The sequence below is a fragment of the Dromaius novaehollandiae genome, chromosome 1 (genome assembly GCF_036370855.1).
Source record: "Dromaius novaehollandiae isolate bDroNov1 chromosome 1, bDroNov1.hap1, whole genome shotgun sequence".
Classification (NCBI taxonomy): Eukaryota; Metazoa; Chordata; class Aves; order Casuariiformes; family Dromaiidae; genus Dromaius; species Dromaius novaehollandiae.
In genome coordinates this window covers 110734082-110755362 of record NC_088098.1, presented here as the reverse complement: position 1 = coordinate 110755362, position 21281 = coordinate 110734082, and the positions used below count along the sequence as shown (strand labels likewise).

General features: G+C 38.3%; 1 protein-coding gene across 1 annotated transcript; it reads left to right on the top strand.

The window, feature by feature from the left end:
- The first annotated feature begins 1233 nt into the window (after positions 1 to 1233).
- On the top strand, positions 1234 to 20087 carry C1H21orf91 (chromosome 1 C21orf91 homolog). The gene is made up of 5 exons (XM_026108004.2): positions 1234 to 1388; positions 1976 to 2105; positions 14815 to 15348; positions 18491 to 18553; positions 19050 to 20087. The coding sequence occupies exons 2-5, from the start codon at positions 1982 to 1984 to the stop codon at positions 19208 to 19210; spliced, it is 882 nt and encodes a 293-aa protein (XP_025963789.1). The 5' UTR covers positions 1234 to 1388; positions 1976 to 1981; the 3' UTR covers positions 19211 to 20087.
- Positions 20088 to 21281: the final 1194 nt, after the last annotated feature.

The window sequence follows — 21281 nt, the reverse complement described above, 5'->3', positions numbered from 1 at the left end:
CCCAATCTTAGACATGTGAATGCTGCTAGAAACCAAACTGCTCTGTGCTGCTATGCTTCAGTGCACAGCCCACCCCGCCTTGCTCTGCAGGATATACTTTGACAAAATCTGTATTAGCAAATTTAACAGTCCCATTCCAGAGATTGCTCTTTTGTACTGAAAGCAACAGGCAGGGAATAGCCTTACGCACCTTACACAGCGCTAATCTTCTAGCATCCACAACACGCGACTGAATGCAGACTCCCAGTTGGAAATGATCCCTGGCCTGTGCTAACTCCCCAACAATTCCTGGAAATTCCCTGGAAAAGTGCTAGTTGGTGACAGCCAAAAACCATTCTGGGACTCTTCTAACAGTTAAACAATACAGATGATTCAGTTCCAGCTTGCTTCATACACGGGTATAAAGGTAACCCCTCTGCATCTTTGCTAAAGTTTAATAATAGATCTGCAGAATAATTTGTTTGGCTCAATAATACTGTAGGCTGTGGCTGGACACGTGAATTATTGCAAGAGTGATGAGTGTGCGGCAAGGTGTCTGCTGCTCCACGGTAACAGCTCCCAAATAAGCAGCAATTACAAAGTTACCTAGATTTAAATGGAGGTAAACTACCTCGCGCGCATCCAGGGCCACAGGGGAGCTAATATGGGCAGCCTACAGGCAACAGCTTACAGACTTGTAGGGACTTATTTCCTAGAAGCCCCGTCTTTCGCCGCGCTGTGCGCGCTGCAGCATTGCCATGCCCCGCCGCTCGCCCAGGGCCCGGGCCTGCACCCTCACGGCGCACCCGCAGCAGGCCTGCTGGCTTAGTAACGCCAGCGCTGCCGGCGGCCGGGCGCCCAGCGAGGCCGGCCTCGCTCTCCCCAGCGCCTCTCCCCGGGCAGCCGGCCGGGGCCACCCGCCAGCCCGGCTCCGCCTCACTGCCTCCCGGCCGGAGCGGGGAAGCTGCGCCGCGGGCGCCGCCACTGCTGCGGCTCGGCGCCCCCGGGGCAGCGCTGCCCGCCGTACCACGGAGGCGGGGCCGCCATCGGCCCCCAACGGCCGTTCACGGCGCCGCCACTCGGCGCCGCCCCCCTCCGACCCCGCAGTAGTTTGCTCCGCGTGTGGGAGGCACCGTCGCCGAGCTCCGGCAGAGTCCAACTGCTGCCGGCGAGAGGGGAGTTCGCAGCCACAGGAGCCCCGCGGAGGCACGCTGGCCCAGCCCGCTTCGCCGCGGCGGAGCGCGGCCTTGCCTGGCGCCTGCCCCGTCACCACCCCCGCGCCCCAGAGGAGCTGTGGTCTCGGCCGGAAGCGGCGGGCGGCGCCTGGTGCCGAGCTCTGGCCGCCGCGGCGCTCGGAGCCGAACAATAGTGGAGCGCGGCGGCGGAGGGGCGGACGCAGCAGCGCAGCGGTAAGGGGCCGCCGGGCCGGGGGCGCCCCGGTTTCGCGGCGGTGACGAAGCGTCCGCGCCACCGGTTCGCGGAGGGGGAGGGGGAACGAGGAGTGTGAGGATGGAGCTGGGGAGCGGGACGGGCCTGGGGCAGCGCCCGCGGACAGGAAGGGGCTGCAGGGGTGGCGGCGAGAGAGACTGGGTCTGTGCCGGCGCCCCCGCCGTGCGCTTGGCTGCGCCGCTCGCTCGCCGGCGGAGCGCAAAACTTTTCCGGGACGCGCCTGCCCGACCTCCCTCCCCCGCTGGCGGCCGGCTTCGTCGGGGCGCCGCCGCGGGGAAGGGGCAGCGGGGTGCGGCCAGGTCGCGGTGGTTTCGGAGCGGCCGCCTGCTGGGGGCGCGGGCCGTTAAACGGCCGAGGCGGGGAGTGGCGGCGGCGCGTTGCTCCTGCTTAAATCCCCTGTGTGTGTAGTGATCGCGGGGAAGTCCGTGCTGCCGTTCTCAGCCTTAGGAGGTGCGTGGCGACTGAGAGCTTGTCAGCGGGCGGCGTTTAGTGCTTAACGTTGATGATGTTTGAAATAACGGTTTCGTTTTTTATCACCCTGCTGAAGGGCACTATGAATGAAGAGCAATTTGTTAACATTGACTTGAATGATGATAACGTCTGCGGTGTCTGTAAACTGGGGACTGAAAGAGAAACGCTCTCATTTTGCCACATTTGTTTTGAGCTAAACATCGAAGGTAAGACTTTAAGTGGAGCTAATTCTACATAACTTCATAGAATGCTTAGCTTGGAGCTGAATGCGAATTAAGCTTTTTCTTAAAAGTTTTCACGAAGTTTTAGGTTTGAAAAGTTGTATGTTTACAATTTGTCTTGCTGACCAAATTGTTTTTTTAACAACTCCCTAAGTAGTTCCTTTCTGTTAAATATGTTTTCTGAATGTTTGTTTTCATCCAAATGAGAAGGTATTATTTTATAAAGCAGTACTGACTTTTCAAGAGCTTCTGAAATTCTCTGGCATTAGTTTAACCCTCTGGTGTTAATCCTGTCGTTGTTAGTTCAGATCAAAAAAAAAAATACATGTTTTTTCCGTATTCAAGGTTTTGAGGGGTCTCTGCATTAACTTACTTAAATTGAAAATCTCAAAGTATAACAAGTTTTTTATTGGAAGCAGATCATTGCCTCACCTTCACTGGAAATACTCGGAGCATTGTTTTGTGCTTTCATAGGGTGATGATACACATATATGATAAACTTGAATTCATTGTTAAAGCTCCTTAAAGTTTTTTGCCATGTGAATATGTTAAGCCATACAAACTACAAAGTAGGAATTTTGGCCGTCTTTCAGTAGATGATTCCAGGAAATATAATCTCTGGGCTCTAAAATAGTATGGGTTCAGTAAAATATGTCTATATCTTTTTAGAATCCCAAGCCGCCTTTTGTTTTAGAATTTGTCCATCTTGTTGCTCTTTTTTTTTTCTATGTATAAACTAAGGCATGATTGAATAGTTGATTGGGGGGGTCCTTCTTTAAAGTCAAATATGAATTTTTAAAATTATATTGTTGATTGTTTGGACAACCAAGTAATTTTTTCCAGTTATATAAAGTGATATTTGCCAATTCTGCATGTAGGTGACTACCTGGAATAATCCAACCTCGTACAAGACAATTGTATGTGAAGTTCTTAAATAATGTGGTTATATGAATAGACACACTTGCTGATGATAGATAATATTTGCTTTGTCTCAGTTTGATATATACCAGAGTAAGTTGAAGGTCTTAATATAAAGTCTTTCTGAGAAGAAGTACTTTGAGATGTGAACAATGCGTCCCTAGTTCTCTAGTTGCTTATTCTGAATCCTAGAAGCATAAAACTGACTGGAAGGGAGGGAACTGTAAGGATGAGTATTCAATATACTGTTCCTATCATGCGTCACATTTTTATGCATATATAGGTAGTAAAATTTTGTTCTCATCCCACAAAAATCTGAAAATTGTATTATCAAATCAGAATCATTTTCAAATACTTGCCCAGTATTGTTTCGATTAAAAATTAGTGATTCCTCTTTGGTGTTCATTGCTAATAAAGAGGCGATATACATTTTAATCCAAACAGTACTTTTATACTTCATTAGTAATCTGCAAGCTTTGTGTTTGTTTTGAAAAGGCATGCTTGTGTATTTGCATTGTCTTACAAAACTCATAACAGCTGTCCAACACAAAACAAGTTGGCAGCCTACTTGGAATTCTTTTATTGTTTTAAAATGACAGGTTTGCGGTTCTCAATACTGAGTGGAATTACAATGTTTTTCTCTCTAGGCTTTAAGATTAGAAAAAAACATAACTGGAATTGCGTACTCCAGTTACATTCCAAAACTAGTTTTGTGTGGATCAAAGTGTTGATACAAATAAAACAGTTTTGATACAAATAAAACAGGTTGCTGGATGGTTTCTGTGCTCTGTTACTTGAAATGAACTGTGGACTTGTCCGTGTTACCTGCTATAGATATTACCTTTATTAAGTGGTCACATGTTTTAGGTGGAAGAGCATATATTTATCTTAAGGAACTTTAAACAGATTTGACAGTAGCAAGGACTTAATCTGTGCAGCAGTCTACTTTGCATAATCTCCTCAATTTTCAGTAAAGTTAAAAAGAAAACTGCTTGAACTGAATGCTGACAAAAGCGTATATGAAATTACATGCGACAACTAAAGTTTTAATTTATTATGTTATTGTGCATAGTAACAGAAATGTATTAATATTTTAATAATTGTAGTGTCAAAAATACCTGCATTTCTGATATTCTGTTCTCTGTGCACAGCTTTGAAGAAGATATACTGTTACTACTTTTATAGGGAGAGGAAGCTAAAGTGTGGCACAGAGGTTGTGTAAGTGACCTTAGGAAGAGTCTTCATAAGGATTTTCAGCTGAACTGTGCTGGGAGCCTGACCTTTACCACATTCATGGCCACATTCTTTCTACTTTTGGCATATTTATTGCACTCATCTCCTCTATTTTCCTATGACAAAAGACTGCTCTTTGACATACCTGTAAATTGTGGTCTCTGACAGCCCTGGGTAGGGGATGAAGTGGAAAATTCACCAACTCTGAAAGATATACTGGAATTTTTCCTGTTAACCTCCTGCTTATATTTTACTGAATTTTGAACATTATAACATAGCTACTTCTTACATAGAATCAGCTGTAAGGAGTGAGTACTAATTCTGTAAATGTGCTATCTCACACTTAAAAGTAACTATATATTGTTTTTGCTAATAGCGTGTCTTTTTATTTAAAGTTGATTTTAAAAATCCAAGCAATTAAAGCACGTGCCTAAGTTTCATTTTGTTCAGTGTTGTATTTGTAAATAATTCAGGAAGTAAAATAGGCCCTGTTTTTAGATGGATAACCTGGAAAAATATTCATGCAATAGTCATGACAGTGCTTAAGACGCGTTCATTTTTAGTGTTGATGCTCATGCATATCTTCTCAGTGAAGCAGGAAATGGCTGCTGTGTAAGAACTCACTTAAAGGACTAGTAGTTGCAGCTAAGCATCTTGCAGGATGCTTAAGTATTCCCACTACTTGCAACAGCCTATGTTAATTTCCACATATGAAATTCCGAAAGTGGATTTCTCAGTTTTTTTGTATAAAAGGTGTATTCTAATCTTTTAACAAAACTCCTGTGAACAGTTCTGCTTTTCTTCACTCCAGCATCTAATTGCTTAAAGCTGCCTATGGTAAATCCAGACACATGAAATTGATCTAGCCCGTGACCTAACCACCTGAACCCCTCTAAAACAGACTAAAAGGTATATAAATAAAATACTACAGAAGTTTAGTGCGCTTAGCTGCATTATAAATCTTATGTTTCTTTTGTTGGTTTAGTGTTGGTGAACCTTTGTGTCTTCTCACATCTGTGAGTTCAGCAGCTGTAAAAGTTTGCTTGTGTGTATATGGTAACGTTCTTGATAATGGTTAAGTAAGATGAATAATTAGAAACAAGCAAAACTTAAATCTGAGGTAATTTGAATCTGTCATGACTCAACAGACTTCTTCCTGGGTCAGTGTTGTGATGTGTCTCAGCCTCTACCTTTACGAAATTGTGTGTGTGAGATTTTTTTGGTTTGTTTTTGTTTTTTAAGCTTTATCATGTTTGGACAATAGCTGATACTGATACATAGTCAAGTTATTCTTTTTATGTAGAAGACCTCTGTACAGAAAGCTTAGTCTATGGACTGTGTTAGGTAACTAACTACTGAGTTTCTAGCAAGGAAAAGTAAGTTATGCTGTCACAGAAATGTTTGTGTTTTTTATCAAAAGTTGTGCCCCATCATAATTTCTTTGAATAGCAAATTTTTTTCTTTTTTTTTGATGAAAGAAAGCTTAGCCTAAAATATAATTGTAGTTAGTACTATGTTTAGTTAATGCACAGAAACCATTGGTTTGAGTGGAGCTGGGAGTTCAGCTGCGGTGTCTGTCACAGAACTTACTCAGGAGAGAGGTATATGGATTATAGGGTCGACTGATGTTCACTGAAAGCTTGATAGCAAAATAAGGAGAAAAGGGAAAATAGGCATACAGAATTAACAGAAGGCCAAGATGCAGGTTTAAACTTTCTACAGTTATGTGATATCAACTTTTCTGAGGCACAGGAAAAGAACAAGTCTCTTAGACGACAGGTTAGTAATGCTTTTGCTAATCTTTCATCTAAATAGTGCGGGGAGAGAGTTGTAAAAAACAGGATTTTTGTCTCTGTCACCCTTGCCCTTTCAGCTCATTCAGTTTGAGGGTGCAATCGTTAGATTCACTTTCTAGTTCCATATTAATTCATGCTCAGAGAGACCAAATGAACTAAGATACACACAAATAATTCCGTGTTTATTGTAAAGCTAACTTTTTTTGCATCTGAAGGATTATTAGGTGGTTTAGCACATCAGAATGCTAACGTGATTCTCAAACTTTTTATATATGCGAAGTACTGAAAGGTGAAATATTAAAGTGATATTTTGGGAAAGTAAACTGATTCTGAATAGTTGTTTATCAAGGTCTAGGTGGGGTTTAGAATATTCTGCTGGTATGGGGCTACTGGAAACTGATATCAGCTTTTGTATGTCTTGTACAGGCAAAGTGAACATCAAATACTGTATACTCTTTTGCTTTTTTGAGTGTGTGGCAGTAATTTGTGGACTGAAACGGGAAATGTTTTAAATTCATTTGTAACTAGATTGCTAGAGACAGGAAATCATATGTTGTGTGTTTGAAACTAATTTCTTGTGAAGAACTTTTTAAATTCATTAAGGTGTGGGAAAAGGGTTAACTGAACTCTGCTAGCAAATACATAATACTAACGACAAATCTCTGATTATAATGGAACCTGGAGAAAATATGTGTGTGAAATGGGGGGGAAGTAGGAACTCTTGAGTACTAAATAGCTGTGCTGCCCCTGGTGCTGTTTAGTCTTGTTTAGATAATTTTACATGGCAATGTGCCACACATCCGTGACCTTCATTACTGTGCACTTGTGATCCTCTGAACAATGTCTATGGAAACCCCAAGCTTCAGAAACACCTGAATGCATTTGTTCGAACATCAGGTTTATATCTGCAGGTTGCAAATGTCAGTCTGTAATAATGGCAGATACAATTTATATTTGTCATAGATTTTGCATGTATCTTACCCTTATTTTATGTTGGTACAGCTTAATGCGGAATTATTTGGAAGTCTATGAGTTTCTGAAATTCAAGGGTTTGTAACAGAAACAAAACCATAAAAGAAGGGAAAATCTGAGTGTTTGAATTGATTTTATTTTTTTTTTCCAAAAATGTGAGATGTTTTCTCAAGAAAAACACTTTTTTTTTTTCCTGGAAGGACTTGCCCCGTATATTTTAAACTATTTTAATTCTTATTCACTCTCTTGCTTATCTGCTGCTGATAACTATGATGACACTCTTTGAGAATGCTAGCTGACAAGCAAGTTTCTGTTTAGAGTTGAGCAACTACTGAATAAGAAATGACCAGAATTGATGCGTGAAACTACTGTGTTTCTTTGGCCTTGTAATGTAAAAGGGAGGAGGGAAGACGAGGTGCCGCAGTAGCTGCACTTATTTTGTTAAGTATATTTAAATTTCTGTGGCCTTTTTTTAGTTCCTGTAGACTCATAGCATTGGAGACAGTTTTGGCATCAGATTTGGTGCATCCTGATCTCCAAGTTGAGACAAAGATGCTGTAAACAAATCTCTGTTATTGCATAGCTCTTTCTCTGTTAAGGTGTGCAAAATCTTGTGTAATATCCTCATTCTGTGCACTTTGTGCTCATGTTAGAAAAATGTGGCTTATTCCTTAAAGGCTGTAAGTACTAAAATTTTGGTTTTTTCCTCTTATGCCCTACGGAAGAATCTCACTGAAATAAATTAGTTCATAAGATGTAGCTGAAAAGAGTGGAAACTGCTGTTTAATTTCATTCTACTCCAAAATATTACGCATCCTTAGTTTTTGTGATGTTAGTGAAATAATAGCAAATAAAATATTCTAGCAACAGAAATTTAAAAATGTCATAGTTCTTTAGGGTAGACAGATGAGGATTTGTTCCTGAGGCTGGCCTGGGGTCACAGAAGACTTCTGCTTTTGGGGAGCTTGCTGATTGAATGTGTATTCAGTTTTAAGACAGCATTTGCAGTTCAAGGGTATGACTCATTTCTGCAAACCTGAGTGGACTTGTGGAACTAGCTGCAGCTGCCAGTAAACCTCTAAATTATGAATTCAAGTCCAACATAGTTGGAGATGCTATTGTTAAACTTTTAAGTGCCATGTAACTACTGCTCAGTAATAGTGGAGCTGTGTGGTTAGTTCTAAAAGTACATTTTTGAACTAACTATTGGAAAAATTGGGGAAGTTTGTATGTGCAAACATGTAATTTGAGCAGTTGTTACTTATTTAGCATCACCCAAAATACAAAAATACTGTCTCATGGCTCCCAAACTCTACTAGTTCAGCTTTTCTTACAAAATGTGAGACATCTTTAACAAAGTAGTTCCTGTAGTAAAGCTTTCATCAGAATGTATTGGCTTCTTTAATGCTGTAGTAACCTCTTTTCTTAGTTAGTAGTTTAAGGGAACGTGAGTTTTGAAAATGTGTTTAAAAGGAGTCAATTGTATATTTGTTCTGTCTTATGTAGGATGTTTTTGCAGTATAGTAAAATACAGATGAGGTAATAGAAATACAGTGGGAGGTGATTTGTTTACCTGATGTATGGAATGTGTGGGATTTCTCAAATGAAGGTGAGGAGAGAACTTCAGATTATAAACAATCTGGTCTCCACCACCTGTCTTTTTTTGGAAGCTAATGAATGACACTGGGCTTTTCCTTCCAGCTAACCTAATAAATCGTAAGACTTAACTCTCTAATAAAATTGCTTGTATACAGTTAAAAGTAGCATTTGGCTTTAAATATTGCTAGGTATGTGTACTGGACATGCACTTCTGTAAGGATCCTGTATTTCAAAATTGGCAGAATGTACAGCTGAAGAACTGAAGTTCTTCGCTCCCCTCCCCATTCCAATGTGTGTGTGACTTGCAGTCACATGATCATTATGGGCTAGTTTTATTTAATGTATTTTGAAGAGGTCTTAGGATCTGCTGTTCTATTATATGAAACCCCCTCTTTCATCAGTCTGAATCATCTGACTAACATGCGGTTTAAAATAGACAAAGCTGCCAGGGGTATTTCATTGTCTTTTTAAGCATTTCCTGATCTGCTGCAGTTTTTAGCCCTGTACAGTTGGTAAAGCCAGATTGGGTTTTGCTGATCTTAGTGTTTTGAGTGGAAAGGAGCAGTTCAGAGACTGCTTCACAAACTGGTTAAACATGCCTCTTTCAGAACTTACAGTTGAAGCCAAAGCTCTTGAAAATGACATCTGCAGACGTGAGTTTTCTGCTTACAGGATTGAAGGAAAAGGCATAGGTGCTCATTATAAATACTTTTAGAGATAACTATTTAGGATGAAATGAATTGTACCTGAGAAGCATTTTTTCACTGGCTATGAAGGCAGTCCTTTATAGCTAGATAAAACTAGTATTCAAATTTAAGCAGACAAATTTCACCTATGGTGCTAACACTATACAAATTAATGTTACAAAATGTTCATTCTTCTTCTTGGACAGTTAGTAACCACATGTGCTTCATACATTTATGGAAGCTATGTCTATGATGGACACTAGCGTTATACTCAGAAGGAAGCTTTATCTTTCCTTTCCCTCATGGTCAGGTCTAAATTTTATCCATAAGTATTTGTACCTTCTTTAAAGAGACTTTAATGTGCCTTTAAGTAAGGAATGTCATAATACAAACCTGTTGTTTACTGTTCGTGTGTCTGGAACTATCCTTGCTAATTATTATATTTATTTCCAAATAAGATGATTATTCTAGCCAGGTTTTGATATAAATGTGGGTGACCATTTCAACTTAGTGTTGTATCTTTACCATGAAGAGTTGTATGTAGTTCTTCTAGATGTATCAGTTGCAAGAACAGAACTGAAGTCTTCTTTTCGAAGGGAGGAAGTCTGCAAAACCTAAAAAACAACAACTTATAATTTGATGCAGACTCTATTTTCAAGTACCAATACTTGAAAATGGAGTAGAGTTTACTGAAGTGTGATTACACACCTGGATATAAGGTAAAGGTTCTCCCCATTCCTTTCTACTGTGAATAACTGAAAGTTACAAAAGTGTGTACAGCTTTAGAAACTGCATGATTATTAGTCAGATGTGGTTTCTGAAATCTTTTTGCAGTCACTAAACAAAACATGGAAGTTTAAAATATGTATAACTTCAAATTATACTGAATTGCTTGAAACTCTTTTCTGTTTAAAGAATCACTTGGTATTATCACTCGTTTTAGTTTTTGATCTACACCTGCCGTGTGAAGGTATTTCTTCTTTTTGGGATAACATTTAAATGTGACTTTTGGATGAGCACGTTAGTTTCTTATAGTACTAATCCTTAATCCTAATGCATTCTTTTTAACTGGTACTATAAAAAGATTGAGTGTCAGATATGTAGCTATGCTTTCCTGTTAACCTCTGGGGATTGGCCTCAAAATTCTGCTGCAGATCAACTTGATTCTTCTTTTTTTTTTTTTCTCCACATTCTATTTTCAGTAGAGTCCATCAGAAAATTATGTTGCAGGAATGGATTAGGACTTACTGTGTTGAGAACTGTAGTAGTACAGAGGAAGTGTTTCTGCCTTACATAGCTTACAAATTGAAATACTCAAAGCTTTTTTTGCCTAAATACTAGTCTCTTAGGCAGCCCTGTTTTCAGAAGTGCTCAACATACAGTGAGGATTGCTGAGTAAGGTGATGCCATTCTTACTTCATCTGGGATACATGGGTTACCAGAGCCAGAAGCAGAGAACGGATGGTGAACAAGTTCTTTTATGTTTTGTCTTGAGGTTTGGCATTATCGTGTGAAGTTTGTTTGCTTGAGGAGTGGTCTGGTGCATGGGCTTGTTGGCTAATAGCATGTGCTGGACAGCTGTTGTCTTAATTTAGTTAGATACGGTCTTTCTTCTAGATGCTGTCAAGTTCAGTTCACGCTCACTCACTCACCTCATGAAAGGCTTCTTTGCTCTGAGTTTTGAGCTTTCCTTTCCTTTTCTGCCCCCCCCCCCCACCCCCCGTTCTTTTTCTTGATCTCTTCTCTCTTTCTGTGATACAAAGTAAGTATGAAGTGTATGATCCTTGGAACCTGTTTTGTGTCTCTTAGCCACTTGCGTTTTTACTATAGTAATTTCCTACACACTTGACCCTTCACCTGGAATTCCTTTAGACTTGTCAGCACCTGATCAGAATTAGGATTCTCTGCTTTTGTCTTCTGAAGAGCCAACTTCTGAGTAAGTATGCTCAGTGATCTATTAAAAAAAAATTGGGTTTTTTTAGACAAATATCGGAAAACTCAATGTAGTACCACATGTTCAAACTTGAGCCTTTTTCACAGTTGAATTTGTGCCAATCACTTGCAAAGAAGTTTTTGAAGCTTCTGTATTGTTTAGTAGCCTAGTAAAATATTTAAGATTATAGAGCTTACATTTATTTGGCTTCATAAATTTGGGAATTCTTAAGGTGAGACCAGCATAATTACTGTTAGCTGTGCTTGACTATAAGTACATATGCATAACTTGAGGTATGCAATCTTCAATTCGTAAAAATATTTAACATTTTATTTTAAAATACATCTTTTCTTAACCATATTCTTCTGTTTCTCACTTTGTTGCCTGTCTGCTACTTGGTAAATACTACAATATCTTTTATTAATCTGATTAATATTAGTCTTTTTTCTTTCCATGGATTCACCATTTAATCTGCATAGATCTTTGTAAGCAGTAATAAAAATGAAGGTATTTAAAATACCTTAGTGGGTTTTTTCTTTGGTTTTTTTTTTTTTTCCCCCAAGTGCAGGTGGCTTCTGGACAAATAACTAGTTATTCTAATGGAAATAATTAAGCAAAAAGCCTTAAAGGAATTTTGTTTAGTGAATCTGCAATATTCTATCATTTGTTGTTCAGGAGTTTCTTTTGTCGTTATCCCAGAAGGATAGTGTGTTATATACCAGGAAATCTAGTCTGACCCATATTCTTCCAATATGCTAGTCAGAAGACCTAACTGCAAGAGGCTATGGCTCTAAGAGCAGTTTGGACAATATTTCATTGGACTTGCAAAATTCTCTGTTTTCCTGTTTATTAAAAACAGTGCAGTAGTTATTTCTGCGAATCTTTTTTTTTTTGGGGGGGGGGGTTAGGGAGAAGTTAAAAAGTGGTGGATATGTTTGTTGGAAAGGGTGATATCCTGAAAGTGGAAATGACAGTAGGTCATAACTTACTAGGAGCCATGAATTAGAAACAGTCTAAGCATAAACCTGCATTTGTCTCAGACTTTACTAACTGTGCTTTCAGCTGTTCTTTCTTTCTACCAAATCTTCAGGTCCCTGCTTTAGACAGGATTACTTCTGTCCTATCGTCATAAGACACTGGCTTCAGTCAGTTGTCTTATGGTCAAATTTTCAGGGGGCATTCTGAGACCTTTTGTACAGAAAATTGCGTAAGATTTTTTTTTAAGTCAATCTGATGAGGTTGAAGTTTTATCAAAAAAAAAAAAAAAGAAAAGAAAAGGCTGTAAACATCAGCAGCATACCATGTTGAAGAACCGGTTGGGCAAAACAAACACTATTTAACAAATCAATCTTAATTTTTAGAGGCTTTGAAATACTGTGAATATATGCCTTAGCTTTGATTAACAGTTTGCTGTTCCCTTATGACTTAAAGATTTAATGGTTTTCATCATATTTTTTGAGTTAAGCAGATTTGCTATATTTGAATTATGCTGAGAAGCCATGAAAAGGGATGACTTACCTTTCCTTGATTTCACTAGAAATGTGACTATTTTTTTTTCCTCTCTCTGTTTTTAAGTATCTATAGAGATACAGAAGGAAAGTAGCCTTTGAAAGTAGACAGTAGATCATCTAGAGCTTAAAAGTTAGTGGATGTTTATGTGCTGAAGAAGTGCTTAGAAGTGCTGGGTGAGTGTCTTGAGTTTACACCCACGAAGACAACGTGTGTCTTTGTATTTTATTTAGGAACTTCCTTCTTAAACAATCTAACCAGAGACAGCTTTTGTTTGTTTTAATACTTAGTTCCTGGGCAGAAAGATCATCTGTTTTCCTGACCTTATCTTTCTTTCCTGTTTCCAAGAGAAAAATAAAATCCAGTGCTGTCTTTGTTCATTTTCCACTCTTCGTCACTCTTCCCCATAAGTTCTATGTACGCTCTTATAAACTGGAGCAGAACACTAACACTCTTGAGTTTCACTTCTGCTCAGAGTGGAGAATCAAAAATTTATAATGGCTAATCTCGGTATCTTAACTCCTGAACTTGGAAAATCAGTTAGGAGCAACTGAGATGCTCAGAACGAAGTCCTTGGATTAGTAGTTGTTAGTTTCATGTTAACAATTTTACCTTAGTAGCCTAGTTTTGAGAATAGTTTGGGATTTTGCAGAATTTAGATTCACTTTAATCTTTCTCCCTCAATGATTAAGAAGTTAAAAATAACTTTTTCAAGTTTACTAAAATAATTTAAGAATATAAGTCTGATGTAACTGAGAATTTTTGTAATGTGTTCCTTTCTGTTAATTGCTCATTAAAGTCTCAGTCATCAGATTTTCAGTTGCATTTTGTTCTCTTTATATGAATCATTTGTATATACTTTTTCATGTACTAAAAGATAAATGGCTGCAGCTCAGTTCATGCTGCCTTCTTTAAGAGATTAAATTACTTTATCACATGTTGATTTAAATATTCTGACTTCAGAAAATATACTTTCTTCCAGTGGCTCACAGATGAGCCCTGTGTTATTGTTGGCAGTCAGGGACTTGCTTGACAGAATCATTTTGCATTAATACTGGGAATATCCCAAATAGTGTTTTGGTTTGTTTGGTTTGGTTTTTTTGGAAGGGGGGTATCAAGGAGAATGTTGAGCTGTTCAGTTTTCTGGACTTGGATGTTGAATCCAGTGTGTAGGTGAATCTGAGGAAAAATAAATACCCACTGAAGTTGCAGAAAGTAATTTTGCACTGAGATTCCATTAACTTGCAGAAATAATTTTTCATACCATCTGTGTTAACTTATCAACTGTGGATCTCCTCAGTTGAGTTCCTTTTTAACATGTCAATCACTATCAATTACTTTGCGTTTTGAGTAACTTACCTGCTATAGCTATATGAATAGTCTTTGAAGGAGAACAGCAAAGGGGAGAATAAGAATCCATCTTGCATGAAATTAATTTCAGGACAGTTTAATGTTGGCAAGCATTGATAGTATTAGAATTCATTTCTCTAGCTAAGCTGCAGGCTTGTAGTAGTGTAAAATAATAAACTGTGACTGAAGTCTAAATTATTTTGACCACTTGGATGACATAAACCCATACACTGCAGTATTTGTTGAGCAGATGGCTCATAACATTATCCATAGAAGACTGGAACATGAATGACCTGTATCAGAAGGCTCTTCAGAATCGATCTGCTTTAGAACATTGTCATATAGTTGGAATTATTTTACTTTGCAGATGATGTACTTGGGTATAGGTTTGGTGTATTATGCACACAGTTGGCAACTTGCTTCATCTTTGTTATTATCCAAGTGGCACTTGCAGGTAACTTTTGTCCTGCACTAGAGGTTACTGTGTACAAAATACTTTATAAGGACTCAAAATTCTGAATGGAATTTTAAGGAAGTTTTGACTCACATTTCCTGGTTTATTTGGTGATTAAACTGTTAATATGAAACCATCAGTTAGGTATTCATTTTCTTGATTGCTTGTGAACAAAGATTTTTTTTGAAAGACTAGCTGAATATTCAGTAAGTTAACTTTTTTTTTCTTAATTGTGTCTCTACAGGAGTACCAAAGTCGGATCTTCTACATACAAGATCATTAAGGGGGCACAGAGACTGCTTTGAAAAATTCCACTTAATAGCAAATCAGGACTGTCCACGGTCAAAGCTATCTAAAAGTACATACGCAGAAGTAAAAAATATCTTGAGCAAAAAAATTAACTGGATCATACAGTACGCCCAAAATAAGGATTTAGACTCTGATCCTGAAAGCTCAAAAACATCTCAATACCAGTTTTTTAACTTCAGACATCAGACTGATAGAAAATTACTACCACAGTTTGACTCCCCAGTACCTAGATATTCTGCAAAATGGAGAGATGGAAATTCTGGAAGCATCTCAAACTGTTCACAAAGTCTTTTGGAACAAAGAGAATCCACTGATTTCAGACTTGATATGTTACAAGAAACAGGTGCTACCTTCTGTTGCAACAGTGTTTTGTGGTCTAAACACAACCAGCCCCAGAAAACTGAAAAAGCTGAAAGTGATTCACATAGCAGTGTTCACAGAAGACATCCACATTACAGCAGGGAAGAATGTAAGTATATATCTATATATATGCAGTAGTACGTAGTAAGGGGCATCCTCTGGAATGTCTCTTGACCAGTTAATGTCCCCACGTATACTAATTCACAGCTTGAAATGCAGTTATTAGCAGCTCAGAGTTTCTGTTTAAAAAAAAAAAAAAAAGCTACACAGATAAGCAAATAACTTTTTTTCTAACCTTCCTGTTAGTTATGTCTCAGTGTGACATAGTATGTGTCTAACTTGTGTGAAGAAGTTACTAGAAGTACAGTTACTAGTACAGTTGACTGCAGTTAACTTTTAATACGTCAGTCACGGCAATGGCATGGTCCTGCCCGATTACTGAACTGACAGTAACTGTCTTACTGAACATGTGCGGTCTCCTGAATTGTATCTTGGGGAAAGAGCTGCCTTGAGCAATAGAAGAAACTAGAGGTAAGGTGGCAAAGCAAGCTTGTGAAACAGTATACAGGATTAAAGCATTCGTAATAGTATTAGGCTTTTCTTGTGCATTTCATTAGTTTTTTTCTTCTGTTTTAGCATAAGAAAATAAGAAGGCCCTTATGCCGCCATGTCATCTGTAGTGCTGTAGCATAGGCAATTCTTTTGATACCTATGGTGGTACTGAAAGCAGTGAAAAATACCTCTTCCTATTATTTCAGGGAAAAGGTCACTAGAGGAAGGTTTTAGAAAAATACTTCTAGACTATTACAGTATCTTTGGAGTTAATGCATTTTTTGTAGGCTAAGTATAAGTTCCTAGAGCTCTTTGCAGTTACCATGCTGCTTTTGGAACAGTTCTTGGTTCTGAACTCAGATCCATTCACTCTTCCTTTTGATGAGGATGGAAATAATTGGGGAGGTCTTTTGAATTTCAGAAAACCCAAGAAAGAAGTAAAGAACAAAAACGTAGGAAAATAGTAGTGGAAAACTGAGAAATGAAAAAGAAGGTAGTAATACAATTTAGAATTGAGACATAAAGAGATACTGCAAAAAGTTGGAATCGGTTTCCTTAGACTTCTTTTTAGTAAGCTAACAAAACCTGTCCTTGCACTGTTAGGTGACCATTTTTCATTCTTTATAAATGCTTTTTTTATGCTAACTGCTATGTGAGGCTTCACATTACATTGACAGTGGATCAGTAGTCTTAAAGCCCTAAATCAAAACAGATATGTGGTGCTGCTTGACCACCTGTCCTTTAGAGTCATGAATTGGGATTAAATAAATCAGAACAGCAGTTAACAGAGAAATTATGAAAGCTTGACCTGGTTTATGGGGTTATCTAACTGAAGTTAGTCACTTGGAATTTATCTCTCTGATCTCTGATTTTGGGACAGGGGAATATAAAGCAGTTCTGAGCGTGTGAACAGATTTTTCTCCTAGCTGTTATGACTGCATAATGCACTTTTAAGGCATTTTTGCTTTGAATTGTAAGTATTTGTTTAATCTTTGTAGTATTTAGCTCCTCTGGATTATGAGGCGGTTGTTTAGCGACTTGCAGTGTTAATATCGGCGTTTTGTAGGAAAATTTAGTTAAACTTTTTCTGCCAAAATTAGGTACCTTCTCTCATTGCAGTACCTACACTGACTGTAACAGCATAGCATTCACGTTAACAACATGTTGTTAATGTAACTGTAAATAGTTTGGTCAGTATTTCTTTATCAGTTACCTCAGCTATGGATTGAATAACCTGTATATCATTTAACTTCAGTGTTGTCTTCCTTCCCCCTTTTTCTCCTGTACCAGAATTATGTGACTCAAAACAATCTTGGGTCCAGTTTACACACAGGGAGGAGGAACTGTGTGAACCTGCTACTGTTGATGCAACAGTTGTAAAAACAATGAAGAAACAGGCAGCAGCTTCCTACCACGGCTGTAGAAAGAGGGGACAATTCCTTGAATTTTTTTTTTTTTTGAACTGTTGATTACTATATTGAATGCAGTTAGGATTTTCTTTGAGTTTAGTAAGTATTAACTTAAAAGATGGCCAAATGTGAGAAAGGCATCTTCTGTTCTATTGGTAGCTGAGGGAAGGAAGGAGCACCACTGTAACTGGCTATTGGAGGAAAAAGATGGATCTGTTTTGCTGTTAAGTGGCCTCAGGTCCTCAGTGGCAAGTAGGCCATCTCAGCTGTTGCCAATTTCTTTTGTTTGGCAGTAGTAGCAAAAGGTTAATATCCCATAACTGCAAGATGTGAGAAGATTTGGGAGAGAAAGCTTAGGATAATAGTTTTCTGGGTACATAAAATTCAGCCTCTTCAGAACGTAACAATATAGAAACCTCTTGCATTCAGAAACCTCAGAACAAAAGCTGTGCAACTGCAGTGCACAGAGTTTTGCTCAAGTGAGGAGCAAGAGAGCTGTGCTAAGCTGCAGCATAATAAAAAAAAAAAACTTGTGAGGTCTTAGTTTGTTTCAGTGCCCTGTACCTTCCTGTGGTGATCAGGATTGTTTTTCTCTGTGCTGCCCATGGCATCTCAACAGCAAAGAGGCCACCAACCTGTACTCCTGTCCCCTTTTTTGAGGGATTTCTAGGAAGCAGGCCAATGCTCAGCTTTCCCTACTTGCTACTGTTGATTGCAGGGCTGCATGGACTACTTTAAAAATGTCCTCCTTTGATGTTCAGTATGCATTTTCTCTGAGGATGAGCAGTGTGCATATAAGCTGAAATATAAGAGGGCTTTCAAATGATGCAGAGGGTCTTCTAGTTCTCCCTGGGAAAGTAGCAAAAGAAAGTGAAAAGTAATCCGGTGTGTGTGTGTGTGTGTTTGGGGGGGGGGGGGGGGTTAATAAGCTGGTGTTTGGTTGTATCAAACCAAGACTACCCCCCCCCCCCCACCCAGGAAGGGAAGGAAGTGTTTAAAGATGACAGGCAATTTACACAAGCGGTTCTGATTCTGGTCTTTTCTGTCTTTTACATCTCTTTCGCATTGAGCAAGGGACTTTTCTGTGGAGTAGACAGTTGTCTTTGGAGTGCTTAAAATCAGCATAGAAGAATTTTCAAACTTCACACATTACTAATAGTTTTGCCTGTAATTACTTCCACGCACCTGTTCATCATTAGGATGTAAATAAAACAACTTGAGAAAATGGCAGTCTGTATAACAATACTTATGTTGCTTTGGTAGCAGTGCTAACAGATTTTATTGTTACAGTGAATATGATGACTCCTGGAGAGTTAAAACAACTTAATGAAAAACTGCTCAAGCAAATTCAGGGTGAGAATTTTTAAATACTCCTTGTTTGGGGTTTGTACTGCTTTGTTTTGGGTTTGTGCTGCTTTGTAATAAAGAAAATCATGTTTAAAAAATACCAGGGTGACTGTTACTGTCAATGAGGCTTTGAACTGAAATCTCTCTATATACCTTATTCCCATCCAAGACAAGACACTTGCACATCTTTGTTGTGTAACCTTCTTGTGTGATGCAACCTTGCACTTAGAGAATATACTATTTACTTGGTTTGCTTTTTTGACTGAATTCAACTTTATTTCAAATTACGACCTCATCCTTAACTCACCTAAAGCTTTTAACTGGTGACGTGATATGATTTAGAATGTACATAGCAAGTAGTGTTGGAACAAAATACCACTGTTCATTTTGTGCATGAGCCTGCTTAAATACATGTGCATTTTTGCTAGTAATGTTCAGCACTGCTTCTTAACTCTGTAAAAGTACAGTGACCAAGTAGATTCACCTAATAATGTTCTTGCAGATGTGTTTGAGGAGCTGACGCAGCAAGTCCAAGAAAAGGACTCTTTGGCCTCAGAACTCAATGTCCGTCACATTGCTATTGAGCAGCTACTGAAGAACTACTCCAAATTGCCATGTCTGCAAATGGGGCGTGCAGGAATGAAATCAAATGTCCCCATATAAAGGGGATGCAACTTTCATCTCTAGTTTTATCTTTCCCTACCAGCTTTGCTAAACATGAATTAGAGCTGCACAGGTATTTAGAAGCTTTTGAGGAGACTTGGGCAGCTTTCTCTTTGTGTTCATAATCCATAAGAAGTCTTACTTTTCACTTCAGTTTTAACAAAAAAGGCAAATATTTAAGTATTAAAATCTACTGTATGAGGTTTCTTCACACTAGAATTTTTTTTGCCCATAACTATGCATGAGCCTTGAAATGAATTTTGTGTTTTGTTGATAACAAGTTCGTTCTAACAAAGAATGACCTGAGGCCTGTAAATCTGCCAGGTTGATACAGAGGAAGAATACAAATTTCAGTTTTGATCAGGTCTGATCATATTACATCCAAGAGAGCTTTAAGGGCAGAGCAGTATTAAAGAAACTCATGTTTTCTTATTTATTATGAGCAATATTTTATTACTGAAATTTTATACTAAATAAATGTTACTATTTTAGGTACTTTTCCAGATCTCTTTATAAAAATGTCTGAATTATTCTGTGTAATGTTTATGCCTTGTGTATGATTGTTTATCCTTTTTCAGGTCTGTATCTTTCATGATACAAGTGGAAAAAAAAAAATCTTGTTTCCCAAAGAGATGTATTTCACATGTTTAAAAAAAATTATGGTGGTGCATCACTTATTTTTATCAACTTTATAACTAAAGAAATTGGTTCATGACATATGCATTATATCTTGTAAAAAATAAAAACAATAAGCACAGCAGTACTTTTTTTAAAAAAAGAAGTCCATACTTGGTTTTAATGCATAGAAATTGAAGTAAAATTTTCAGTGCTGAAAAATGACTGCAAAGAGACTAAATAAATTTGTAATGCTGCATTACTCTGTTTTGTTTTGAACTTTTTTCATAATGTTGGATCGTACTGTGGTAAAGAGTGGTTTCCTTTTGAAATACAAATAGTATTAATACATTGTCAAATAGCATAGTTTCTGCTTTTTTTAAATCTTGCATCAAATCTACCTTACTGAGAAATTTCAGTTTGATAATCTTTGCTGAGAAGACTGTAGAATTGTCTTTGTATAACTGAAAGTTGCTGTGTCACACTAAATCACATATTTTAAAATAAGTTGGGAGTGGAAGGGAGAGTTTTCCTTCCTCACTAAAGTTAGTCTTCATGTTGTGCTTTCTGATGTTATGATTTAAGTGGAAGTATGGAGCAAATTCATACAGGTCAGCTGAATGAATGACTAGCATTAATCAAGGTTTAGATTAGGTTTTAAAGTAATCCTAAGAATTAAACCAAAGTTCAAAGTAGGCTTTTTTTATTGCCCTCTCTATAGTGATATCTGAGCTACATAGGACAGGTGTTTTTAATCTCTTTTGCTTAATGCTTTACTAGAATACCCCGAAAGGATTTTGGAACAGCTTGGGAGTATGCATGAGTTGAGGGCTTGTCTGTCTCTGGGCATTTTGTGATTTGGGCATGCAAAAAAAAATTGGTAGCATCATATTGCACGCGTGCAAAAGTGGGTCTATAAACAAATGTTCATTAGCTAGTCCCTGATTATCTGTGATTGTTAGAATATGGATTATACTCTGTATGCAAGTCTTTAAACCTTATTAATACAGTACTAACATAACTGCAAGTATGAAGTGGAAGGAGAAATACTATTGCTAGGGAAGTGATTCACATACAGTCAGAAATTTCAAAATGCAGTCTGACTGGACCCAGCATTTGTGAGGTGTCTGTTCAGATTGATCGGGATCTGAATTTCACAAGTTGGATAGTGAGGAGCTCTGAAAGAATTAAGTTGTATTTCAGCTTTTGCTTTTCCCATCAGGAGGTGAGGGTTTTTGTTTATTGCTTTTGTGGGAATTAGAAGCATAGCATCCGCACTTTAAGTCCTTCCTACTACATTTGTAAGCACTTTATTTTTATGTTAATTATACTTTTTGATATGAGCAAGGTGGAGGTGTGTGGGGTTTTTTTGTTTGTTTGTTTTTTTGTTTTTGTTTTTTTTTAACCCTCCTCTCCTCCCCCTAAGGGAAATGCTCAAGATGCAGGGGGATCAGCA